At 41.8% G+C, this 12724-nt stretch overlaps 1 protein-coding gene across 1 annotated transcript in view; it reads right to left on the bottom strand.

Moving 5' to 3' along the window:
- Positions 1–12724, bottom strand: part of cadm2a (cell adhesion molecule 2a) — a 962407-nt gene that overhangs the window by 281636 nt on the left and 668047 nt on the right. The window contains 1 exon segment of the mRNA XM_034178357.1: positions 3454–3480. Coding sequence (XP_034034248.1) covers positions 3454–3480 — 27 coding nt within the window.

Raw genomic sequence — 12724 nt, 5'->3', positions numbered from 1 at the left:
CTGTGGCGGCACGCCGCGCCGGCTGCCTGCCAACGCGCCAATGTGTCCGCACGTCTTTCATTACAAAATCTCCTTTAACAGTGGAATGTCCGGATAATCTGCTGATCCTGACCTCTTCTGAAAGTTCTCTGTTCTCTCACGACGTCCTGGGTCAACAGAGGCTTAAATTTGGAGGATTTCAGCTTGAAACAGGCTGACGACGGCGCCTCTGAGCGCGGCGCGACGTCCCGCTCCGTGGGAAGTCCTTAAAGCGACAGTAACACTCCATAATCTCTCATCAGCCGTTAAATTTTCACCGAAAACCAGCTGAATTTCTCGAATGGTGTCCACTTCGATGTGCCTCACAGGTTCTGAAAAAATTTTGATAAAGCAAAGCGCCAGTCTCTCAGTAAGTTGTCAGACAAAGGGATTCCCACGGGAGGGGTGGACCACTCCTCACTCAAAGCCTGCCCACAGGCGAATGACGTAACCGACAGGCGTGCAAAATCTCTCGCATGCCCACGAGGGTTCAAGCTTGTCTGATGCAATCACACGTGATTCAAATCCATATGGTTTTTGAAAAAAAATAAAAAGGTCCGATACTTTTTTCACAGACCTCGTACAGTATTATGTAATGGCCAAGGGTGCAATTTAGAACTATAAATTTGGGGGACACAGTGCGAGGCTCGCAGGACCGAAGCCCATCAGCCGGGGGTCTGGGGGCCGCTTTAGGCCCCCAGAAGCCAACGGTTTCTAGATTAGCTCAGATACATTCTGAGCATCCAGAACAGTAATTTTAATGTTTTGAGAAGACCATAAAGTGGACACCATTTGACTTATACACTTTGAAACTGTGGATATAAGTGCTTTATTCTGAGAATAGCCAGCATTGATTTTATTAACATTCTGGTGTAAATAAGGTATTACCACATGTGTAGAACTCAAAAAGAATGATAGGTTGACTTTTCATTAAAAAAAACAACTGCAATGTGGTAAAATGTATTGATAAATATGAAAGAACAGGCTCTTTATTATTAACATCGCATACTGTATTATTTTTTCTCAAGATTTGTTTTTTGCATAAGTTTGAAAAAAACAACAGATCATAAGTTAGGATAAATTACTAATCATGAATTTAATTTTTGTAGTGGCACTAATAACAACACTCATACTGAACATAATTTCGCTTGCATAGACTGATTTTGGAGATCAAGCAATAATTGCAGATGGACTTTCTGAGGTCCCAGATAGCTTTTCTAATTTCCTTTTCTAACTTTCAGAATTTAGTAAATTAGCATATGGTCCATTGATATTTATGTGTAGACACTAGTCCCTAGAGGCAACTATTTTTGGTTTCAAATCTGGGCAAATGCAGTCCCAGAAAATTCTGAATGTGACAAACAAGAAACAGGTGTTGTAAATAAGATGACTGCCTGAAGAGAACATGTAAGTTTCCACAGTCATTGATGATATGGGGCTGCATGTCAGGTAAAGGCACTGGGGAGATGGCTGTCATTACATCATCAATAAATGCACAAGTTTATGTTGATATTTTGGACACTTTTCTTATCCCATCAATTGAAAGGATGTTTGGGGATGATGAAATCATTTTTCAAGATGATAATGCATATTGCCATAGAGCAAAAACTGTGAAAACATTCCTTGCAAAAAGACATATAGGGTCAATGTCATGGCCTGCAAATAGTCCGGATCTTAATCCAATTGAAAATCTTTGGTGGAAGTTGAAGAAAATGGTCCATGACAAGGCTCCAACCTGCAAAGCTGATCTGGCAACAGCAATCTGAGAAAGTTGGAGCCAGATTGATGAAGAGTACTGTTTGTCACTCATTAAGTCCATGCCTCAGAGACTGCAAGCTGTTATAAAAGCCAGAGGTGGTGCAACAAAATACTACTGATGTGTTGGAGTGTTCTTTTGTTTTTCATGATTCCATAATTTTTTCCTCAGAATTGAGTGATTCCATATTTTTTTCCCTCTGCTTGGTCTAAAAAAGTAACCGTTACTGACTGCCACAATTTTTTTCCCTGATTTCTTATAGTGTTTCTTAAAGCCAGAAAGTTGCCATTTGAAATGACTTTAGTTTTGTGTCATGTCTGTGATCTGCTTTTTTTCTACAAAATTAAACAACTGAATGAACATACTCCGAGGTTGGTGATTCCATAATTTTTGCCAGGGGTTGTATATGTCAGAAGGTGGGGGGGACATACCATATTCTGTCCCCCCTGGTTGAAAAGGTGGGGGGGGGGGGATATGTTCCCCCCATCCCCCATCAAATTGCACCCATGGTAAAAGCTAGTGAGAAATAACCACTTCTAAATCTAAAAACTGTTTTTGTAACCTGATAACACCTCTGGGGTGATTTATAAAACATCTCACAGACATCAGCATCACACGTGGTCAGAGGTAACTTCCAGTCATTTCAAAAGCTCATGTATGCGCACATGCACGCCAACCTGTAAACGCCGTTAAATGGTACGGTTGCCTTATTAACGGCTAGTTTAGCTCTTCTAACTAGAACTAGCTTATTTTTGTTATTTACAATTTTATTTTACATGGTGTAGATTCTTAATGATTCATCAGTTTATGTGTTCTTTTAAAGATATCAACATATAGTGCCTAAGTTCTTAGGTTTCCATTTGATAGCATATAGATTCTGCTTTTTATTTTCCTATAGTATGCTAACAGAGTTACTTTAGATAGATACCAATACACATTACACCATAGCTTCTGTTTCTGTAATAAAATACCATATTTATAGCTTAGCCTATTAACTATAATTTAATTTTACTACTAGTCTACACACTAAATTACCTATACTACAATCTTCTCCTGTATTAATATTTAGATTTTAATACCTACTCCTGTATATTATATAGTACCTGTATATTATATATATACCATATTTATTTTATGTTGTTTTTTACCCTTAATAATTATTACCCTTACAGCACTGGTAGTGCTGTAAAATGTGAAAGGCTGAATCTGTCTGTCCCTTATGGGGTACTGCATCAAAACTGCAGTTCAACATGTTATAGTTAGCTCATTCTAAGCTTATGAAAACTCATTCATTCATTGTTACAGGTAATTAGGCACAAATTAATAGAGGAATATGAACAATATATTCAATTTCTTCTTAGGGGGAGAAACAACCCTAAATCCTGCACACTGTAGCTTTAAAATCTCCCCAGTTCAGCTATGTAGTTGCATGTATAACACATTTTCAGCAAAATACACTGAAAATTCTTTTTTTAAAGAACACAACATACCAAAACTGACATGAAATTTTAAACTACTGTGTGAAAACATAAAAAAAAAAAAAAAAATTCAACCCAGCAAAAAAATGAAAGCATCACCTTTCTGTATCTTTAACACAACAACAACAACAAAACAGCAATCAAGTCCCCCGTTTTCTCATGCCACTTTAAACCAAGTTACAGACAAGAATAACAACTCACCACGAACTTTGCTTTTTGAAGCCATCACTGCAGTTCCCCCAAAAGTACATGAGGGGTGCGAAGAACAGGAACACAGGCAGCCCCCAGATGAATGAGGAAGGAAAAAAGAAAAAAGAAGAGAAAGTGAGTGATTAGATAACTGTAGCAAGAACAGTGACGCACATGCAGAACTGTCTTTATCTCAAATGTCAATCATGAGTGCTGGCAGCTGAATGCTGAAAAAGCACCAATCATTCAGTCCTAAAGAGAACATCCTGATTTAGCTCATCAGAAAACCAAGACTCTGCGGTGGCACACTTTAAACACTCATGTCATGTCAAGCGAATCAAGAAACAAAAGCTTCAGGATGCATTGATTGGTAGATGTTGTACCTTATTAGATTTTTTTTTTTTTTTTATCCAAACTAGTGATTTGTGAGAACTGCACAGCGGAACCACTTTTTTCCAGGCGTCTGCACACACATGGACATTAGTGTTTGATTGACAGCATGGTAATCATGTACAAACGGGGCTGTCATCTGGTGAAAAATTATATATCATATGAAAATGTTCAATGAACATGTTGCTTAAAACATTACTGGTCCATATATCATATCACTGAGAGCGAGGACACAGGAGGCCTGACTAACAACGCAAGCATCACCTCTGAGACATGCAGCTGGAAGACACAGACACACACAGACACACGGTGTGTGAGTGTGCATGTGGATTTTTGCATGTATCCTGAGGGAACGTTTCTTATGCTTCACACATACTGCTTTGCCAAATTGATGGATCTATTGGAATGCCTCCAGTGAGCCTGAGAACCTGTGTCGCCTATAAGAGACAGTGCCTGAAAAAGACTGAAAGAGGAAGAACAAAGACAATCTAACCGCAGGTGCCAAACCTGCAGATTATAACAATTATATTTTCCCTTCAAATACAAAACAAGTTTTTTAATTCACTCTAGTTGCACACAATACTATTTTCCATCATGGCTGGTCATTAGGATGCAGAATTGTTTGTAATTACATGCGTAGTCATTTCCACCTGTGGCCTTTCTGTGTGGAGTGTGCATGTTCTCCCTGTGTTTGCGTGGGTTCCCTCCAGGTGCTCCAGCTTCCTCCCCAGAGGGATGACCAGGTGGAATCCTCACCAGATGCCCAAACCAGCTCAATTGGCTCCTTTCAATGTGAAGAAACAGCAGCTCTACTCTCCTGGATAGTCGATCTACTCACCCTGTCCAGGCATGTAAGCCCAGATACCTAACGGAGGAATCTCATTTCTGCCGCTTGTATCCACGACTTTATTCTTACAGGCATTACACAAAGTTTGGGGCCATAGGTGAGGATTAGAAAGTAAATCTACTTGCAAATTGAGACCTTGCCTTCTGGCTCAGCGCCTTCTTCACCACGATGGTCTGATACAGCACTCGTAAGATTTCAGATGCCGCCCCGATAAGTCTATTGGTCTCACGCTCCAAATTACCTCTACTGGTGAACAAGACCCCAAGATACTTAAACTAATCCACCACCTGAGGCAGTAACTCTCCCCTGACCCAGAGGACCATGGTCTCAGATTTGGAGGTCCAGATTCTCATTCCAGTCGCTTCACACTCGACCTCAAACCTGCTTGGAGGTCATTGCCTGATGAAGCCAACAGAACCACATCATCTGCAAACAGCAGAGCTGCAACTCTGATGTCATCAACGCGTTCACCCTCTATTCCCTGACTGCATCTTGACATCCCATCCATGAACATCACAAGCAGGATTGGTGACAAGGCACAAGGGGGACAGTTTGATGTTTAGCATTTAAACAAAGGATTCACAATTCAAATATATACAAATATAACATATATAGAGCATATTAATATGCTCTATATATTAATATATCAATTAAAATTTTGATTTCTTTTTTTTTGGACACAAGTGGATTAAAATGCCAAACTGCATGGATATTCGTGTGCCTTAATTGTACTCTGAGGTCAAAATTTCCCAGTTTTACTCCTCAGGAATGCCCCCTGAAGTTGGAACTCATCAACCTATTGACCTATTACCTCAAGTTCACAATTCAAGATGGCTACTCCAAGCACAACATTATTATAAACAACAGTTTTTACTTCTTTTTTTTTTTTTGCGTGCGTGCTTCTGTCTTCATTTGTGTCCAATTTAATATTGTGCACACAGAACAGTACTGCAGTTTGTGGACATGCTGCTTTAGTATTTCTATGCATGAAATAGCATGCAATATGCTGTTTTATCAACTAGTGCCATTAATTCTGGCTAACCTGGTCCATCTTGTTAACACTGACTGGCTGCAGTGCACGACACACTGAGCAGTAGATTAAAACACTATTGTAACTTCTGTGCCCTCGTCCATCAGCTCTCCTTGGTGGACTCACACTCAGTCATCTTCAATCGCATATATGGGACCAGGTCTCAGGGGTAACAGCTCCAGCAGGGGACCCCAAACTTCCCTTTCCCAGGCCACATTAACCACCTCTGACTGAGCGATCCCAAGGTGTTCCCAGGCTAGTGTGGAGCTATAATCTCTACACTGAGTCCTAGATCTTCCCTGGGGTCTCCTCCCAGCTGGACATGCCTGGAACACCTCCCTAGGGAGACACCCAGGGAGCATCCTTACTAGATGCCCGAACCACCTCTACTGACTCCTTTCAATGTGAAGGAGCAGTGGCTCTACTCCGAGTTCCTCATGGATGACCATGGATAAATTAAAGTGAGACATCAGCCACCCTCCTGAGAAAACCCATTTTTGCCGCTTGTACCTGATCTAGTGCTTTCGGTCATGACCCAACCCTCATGACCATCGGTGAGAGTAGGAACAAAGATTGACCAGTAGATCGAGAACTTCACCTTTTGGCTCAGCTCCCTTTTCGTCACAACAGTACAACAGAGTGAATGCAATACCTTCCCTGCTGCGCTGATTCTCCAGTCAATCTCGTGCTTCATTGTCCCGTCACTCATGAACAAGACTCCTTCACTTCACTTTCTTTTCACTTGGGGCAAGACCTCATTCCCTACCCGGAGTAGGCAATCCATCACTTTCCTGCTGAGAACCATGGCCTCAGATTTAGAGGTGCTGATCCTCATCCCTAGAGCCTTGCACTCTGCTGCGAACCAATCCAGTGAGTGCCGGAGGTCACCCGTCGATGAAGTCAACAGGACCACATCATCTGCAAAAAGCAGTGATGAGAACCTGAGCCCACAAAACTGAAGACCCTCTTCCCCATGACAACACCTCTACATCCTGTCCATGAATATCACAAACAGGACTGGTGACAAGGCGCAGCCCTGGTGGAGGCCAACCCCCACTGGAAATGAGTCCAACTTACTGCCTCACTCTATACTAAAAAATCTTTGCGGTATCAGCTTATTCTCCAACTTGTAGTATTATGTAGAAAAACAGACTAATAGCCTGGGAATGAACTACAGATATAGAGACACTACCTTGGTCAGCGGCAGTGAAAGGAGCAGACCCAAAATAAGCATGTTTTTGTTTGTGGGAGTAAACCAGAGTGGCCAGAGGAAACCCACACAGAGACGGGGAGAACATGCAAACTCCCCATGACCTTCGTCCTGTGAGGCATTAGCGCTAACTACCAAGCCATCATGGCAGCATGGTGGCTTAGTGTATTTGCAGATCTGCAAATAAAATCCTACTAGACCCAGAATAGCCAGCGATGTTAATGTCTAGACGGTGACTTGGCAACCTCTGCTAACCTCTATTCATGATTATTTAGAAGGAATTCTCATGTACATAAAGGCTAACTACTTCATACTACCACCCAGACCCATCTGTACACAGGCACCTGATAGACTTTTCACATCATAATGCCATGTGACTGATCAAGTGTTGGGGTAGATTGGCAAGAGAAGCAGTGCAGCAGGCCTCACATCTCTACAAACACTGTGAAATATTCACTCACTAAAGTCTGACCTCGCTCTCTCGCTGCCTTTTCTCACAGTTGTCAAGGTGTGAGCTGCCTGTCACGAATGTGGACTATGATCTCTCCCAGTCAATACCCCCCCCCATAAAGACAGATCTTCAATTCACCCTTGACAGCTTATATCGGTAGAGCAGCTTCAGCACGTCTTGCCACAGACTCTACAGTTCTCAATAACTTTACTGAAGAGATAAATACCATCATCTAAAATGATATTTCCTACTTTAGTGAGCACTGTTTTCCAAAGTCTCCTTAGAGGTGAAGGAAAAACCCCTTCAAACCTTTACTGGGGGATGAGATCATTATCAATCAGGAAGAGGTCAATTCCTATTATGAAAGCAAAGTTTCATTAATAAACCAGCAGAGGTGGGACAAAGTCACTGTCAAGTCACTCTCAAGTCATGAATCGGCAAGTCCCAAGTCAACTCTCAAGCCAGCTTGCAAACAATTGGTCGTCACTTAAGACTTGACTTGGGACTTGTTGATTCATGACTTGAGAGTGACTTGGTGACTTCGTCTCATCTGTGAAACCAGTGATCACTCAATCATTTCGTATTGATTTGTAATTACCTTCTAAAAATGCACACATGATCCTCAACTACAATATGAGAGGAGATAAATTGCTCATCTTTGTTATGAAACATACCTGGGTGCTGGGACTTTGGATAGCAGTGAAAGAAAAGAGCAAGACTGCAAAGAATGAGAAAATTGGTGGGAGTCTGACTAAGTACACTTTGCTCTTGCAGTTACCAGGCAACCAACAGTTTCGTAAGTCATGGCAAGCTAAAATAGAATAAAACACTTTTCATTCTGCTTGCTCATTCCCCCAAATTTGAGCAGCATATTCCCAAGCACCCTGATTGGGCGGAAGATGAAAATGAGAAAACTGGCAACTGAATAGGGTCAAATTTGAAGACTTGATCTTGTCTTGTGTTTTAACCCGAAGGTCTCTCCCTGAGCATTTTTGCTGTTCCACAATTTCCCTCCAAATCATTGTACTTATAGTTTAGGTACTTTGTTGTGTAATTTTATCCTCAACCTACTGTTCTATGTAATACATTAATCTAACCACACCATAAGAAATAAAATGCTTTTTACCGTACTTAGGGTCCCTTTACACATAGTGCGAATTTGGTTGATTTGTGCATAAAGTGCACATGAAACAGGAATCATGTGCAAAACATGTAAAATCGTAGCTGCCTCACACACCTGTTGCTACAACGAATGGCCACACCAGCGGCTGAAAGACAGAGTGTGCACTGTGCAAGCCCATCGAACCATCTCGCGGCAGGTGTTGGCCAAATTCCAACTGACATGTACTCACTAACACTCACTAACTAGTACTCTAACACCGCTTGTTTGGCACTTAGAAAATGTGTGGTCATTTGCTCTATTAACAACAGTCAGCGGACAATCATTGTTGAGCTGGCAGTGAAATTTGTCTAAGTGTCCCACGACTGTGAAGTTGCACATGTGGCATGGCAGAGTGTTACCTCCCCCTACAACATGTGCATGTGTTCCGCGCGCTCCTTCCCACTCCACCCCGCTCCCCCCCAACACTTGTGTACATGTGGTTCGCACCCCCACCCCCCCACCCCCCTGGCAGGTGAGGCATCTCTCATCTGATCACAGAGTGACAACTTGGTATGTGCACTGACAGGACAGGGGGTGTTGCTGGCTGCCCAGAGCTGCTGGGACATCTCCAGCTCTGGACATCAAAGCTGCAGCACATTTACCATGTTTAAGGACACACATGTGTGTGTGTGTGCTTGTGTGGAAATACATAAATACGGACTGTCAGGACATTTGGATGCACAGCAGGCGATCTGAATGTCACATCTGACAGGACACGTGTGTCGGGCCATGAGGGCTGTGAGCGGTGTGCCGCAGGACCAGGACAAGCCAACAGTATGACAAAGCCACCACTTTCAGTCATGTATCAGCAGAAATATGCCGTACCAAATGCCATTTGGTCAGTTATCACAGCGCTTTTTTTTTCATTTTTTTTAGAAAATACGTTTATCTGCTTGTTGATTTTAGCCATTTCACGCTATTATTACAAGACAGTGATTGTAGCACAGTGGTAAAGGTCCCGTCTGGTAATCAGAGCATGTGGGTTCAAATCTTGTGAGTGCCATTTTTTTTATTTAATCAGGGTTATTTAACCACGGGGTTCTGTATCATATCCCCTTTTATGTATTATTTACATCAACCCAGTGATATTCACTAATTATACAACTGGTTTTTATTTTATTTTCCTCCACATCAACGGAGTGATGTGGAGGCCCAGCTGCAGCCCAGCTGCAGCTTCCTCTGTGATTCAGGAGGTGATTAGAGCCGTTTTCAATGGCCAATTTGCAGAATAAAATGATTAATCCACCACAAAATAATTATTTTATATAGGCAGCATCCAGTGCAGAGTGCGTGGCAGCCGGTAGAACAAAGAACGGTGTCCAGCTGTGAACACAGCGCATCTGATTTGCATCTGCCGCAAATCAGATGCAAAGCAGACGTAATGAAAATGCTTTATTCGTGGCCAATTTTTATGCAGTCGCTACAAATTATTTTAGTTCGTGATGTGGACATGATGGACACGCAAAATATCCATTTTACACATTGTCCCAGTCCACTACCAAGCCGCAAATCCCTGTCAGTTGCGGATATCAGCAGATGACGGCGAATATACAGTGCATTGATCGAGTATGTATTGTGTATGTATGGAGTATGTAAGGTGGATGTCATTCGCAGCCAAAATTTTGTGCAGCTCAAAAATCCTGGAAACGGAAAAACCTGCCTCTGCAGATAATTGCGGACGTGTGCGGGTGTCAGCCGACTCATACAAGCATGTTTCATGCATATTGAGGATGCTATGCGAATATGAGCCAATTTTGTGCGCAATCCATACGCAAATCCTCCTAAATGCCAGTGGGACCGGGCCCTTAAGAATACTTATCTTTTTACAGTGAGTACATTTTACACATTATTATGTTTGGATGACCAACTTATCCATTTATTTGCTCGTGAAAATAAGCTAACTTTGTCAAGTCAGTGAATGAAAGTGAAACGCGATAGGTAGGTTGTTTCAACGGGGAATTCATCTCGACACACGTAACTGTCATTGGCCATAGTCACCTAAAGTCCCACCTGCTGGAGGGGCACTGCTACAAGCCTTTACTTCAAAAAAAAAAAAAAAAAAACACAAAACAATTAAAACATCACAGCCCTCATATTAATGTTTGTCTGATTGTCCAGGACAAGTAATCCTTGGCTGAATTAGAGAAGTCCAATTTTTCTTTCTAAAATGACCAATTTTTTTTTTTTTTTTTGTGGCATTGCAAGTTTGGATCTTTCCCAACAACATTATTGGATGGGGAGCGCAACGTACATTTTGCTAGATTGCAAGGGTTACAAAGGTCACGGATTGATACTTTGCAAACTCTTCCATGATTTTAGTACACTGACTGTGACCTACTTTTAACTAGGTCATAAGGGTCTCAGAGCAGTCATGTGCAAACTCAACCAAAATTTTTGCCCGGAGAATGTGTATACAACATGAAAGATATATGAGGAAGCATTAATTAACCAGTTGACGTGGCAACAAGGTTTTGACTGGTATTTACTTTGAATTTGGTCACAAAGGGTTGTATTGATCACAAGGGTCACAGAACAATCCTGTACAAACTCTTCTAAGATTTTGCTTGAGATAGCATGTGTATCTGATATGAAAGCTATTCCTGGAAGAGTTGAGTTACCGTAGCACCAGGTGGTATGATAGGCACACACATGGACAGACAGATGGATCAACCCAACCCATTATAACGTCCCCTTTCTGGATGGTAGGGAACAAAAAATAGACAAATAAAAGTGAGCGCTGACATAGTAATCAACGGTGTTCTAAGCCGGGTGAGCTCTGTAAGCGTCAGTAGGGAGCCATCATAAATAAACTGTGTGATAGTTCATATGGGCACCACCAACTGTGTCACACACAGACACACAGAGCACTGATGATAGGACTCCCTCGGGGTGCAGCTCTCACGAGACGACATGGATTCTATTGCTACATCCATCCTGTTTATCTAATTTCCTTTTCTTCTTCCCCTTCACCGCTTTACGCTCTTTAACGTTTGCTGGCTCAGGAGTCTGACTCTTCCTTTACAATAACCTTTCCCTCACCTGCCTCTCCCATTGCATATTCCTTTCCCCCCTCAGGCTACCTTTTTTTCTTCACAGCGGCAGATATATTCAGAGCGTGGCACGCAGTGAAAAGCCTTTGGAGATCGATGTGTGCCGCGTGGCTCTCGGAGCTGTCACATGGCATGATGGAGAGTTGAGCTTATCTTTTGTACGGCAGCAGCTGTTTCGCCATATGTTTGATGTACTCCGAGGTCTTGGAATCTGACCAATATTCCGCCGGTGAGAAGATTGCTGTAAAACCTCAGCATGCCACCTTAAGACTCAGGTGTACATGAAGTCATCGCTCCTCGCAAATGTTTGGAGGAAGCCCGATCCACATTTTTTGGCAATTTCAATTTCAAAATCATAATCAGCATAAAAATAGCTACCAGCAAATATATTTAAATCTTATTTGATTCAGCAGCAAATGTATTTAAATCTTATTTGATTTTGCTCAGCTTTTGCTAAGGGCTGCAATTCATCTCAGGGTAATAGAGGAGATGTAAACAGTGTTAATAGATAGAATCAAGCTTACTTATCACACCATATTGCCACCATACTGTCTGCTTTATTAGATCTGTCTGCCACGTCCTTGTTTTCTCACATTACAGAGAGCCACACATCTGTTTGTTTTGTCATTTAATCTGCTATATTCAATTTCAACTTCTTAATGTGATTACAAACACATAGCCTGTCCACGGCAGAATCATCTGCTCATAAGATAACTCACATTAAACACATGCATGTGCACACACATGCACATTGATACACACACGTAACATTTGGTTCCTCATGACTGAACATGAGTCACAGCAGTAGTTTAGGGTTGAGAGAGTGGATCCATTTTTTAAAAGTACAAACAACCAAATTCAAAAACATTAAAACATTTTTGTAATAAATATTGTAATACCTGTCACAACTGTAAGAATTGTTACGATGATGGATGATGGATGGATTAGTATTGTCACAAATTTTTCTTTCCATGAACTTAGTCTTTAAGCCCCGGTCACATGGCACTAATGAAGGACACCAAAGTCAAAACGAAGCAAGAAATCTGGATTTACGCTGACTTTCGGAGACATCGTTTAACCATTGTCCAGCTTTGTTTCTGTAGCTGGCGCTTCATCAGAATTTTCAAACTGTTGAAAAATGTG

The sequence above is a fragment of the Thalassophryne amazonica genome, chromosome 9 (genome assembly GCF_902500255.1).
Source record: "Thalassophryne amazonica chromosome 9, fThaAma1.1, whole genome shotgun sequence".
NCBI classification, from domain to species: domain Eukaryota; kingdom Metazoa; phylum Chordata; class Actinopteri; order Batrachoidiformes; family Batrachoididae; genus Thalassophryne; species Thalassophryne amazonica.
This window is presented reverse-complemented; position numbering and strand designations above follow the sequence as displayed.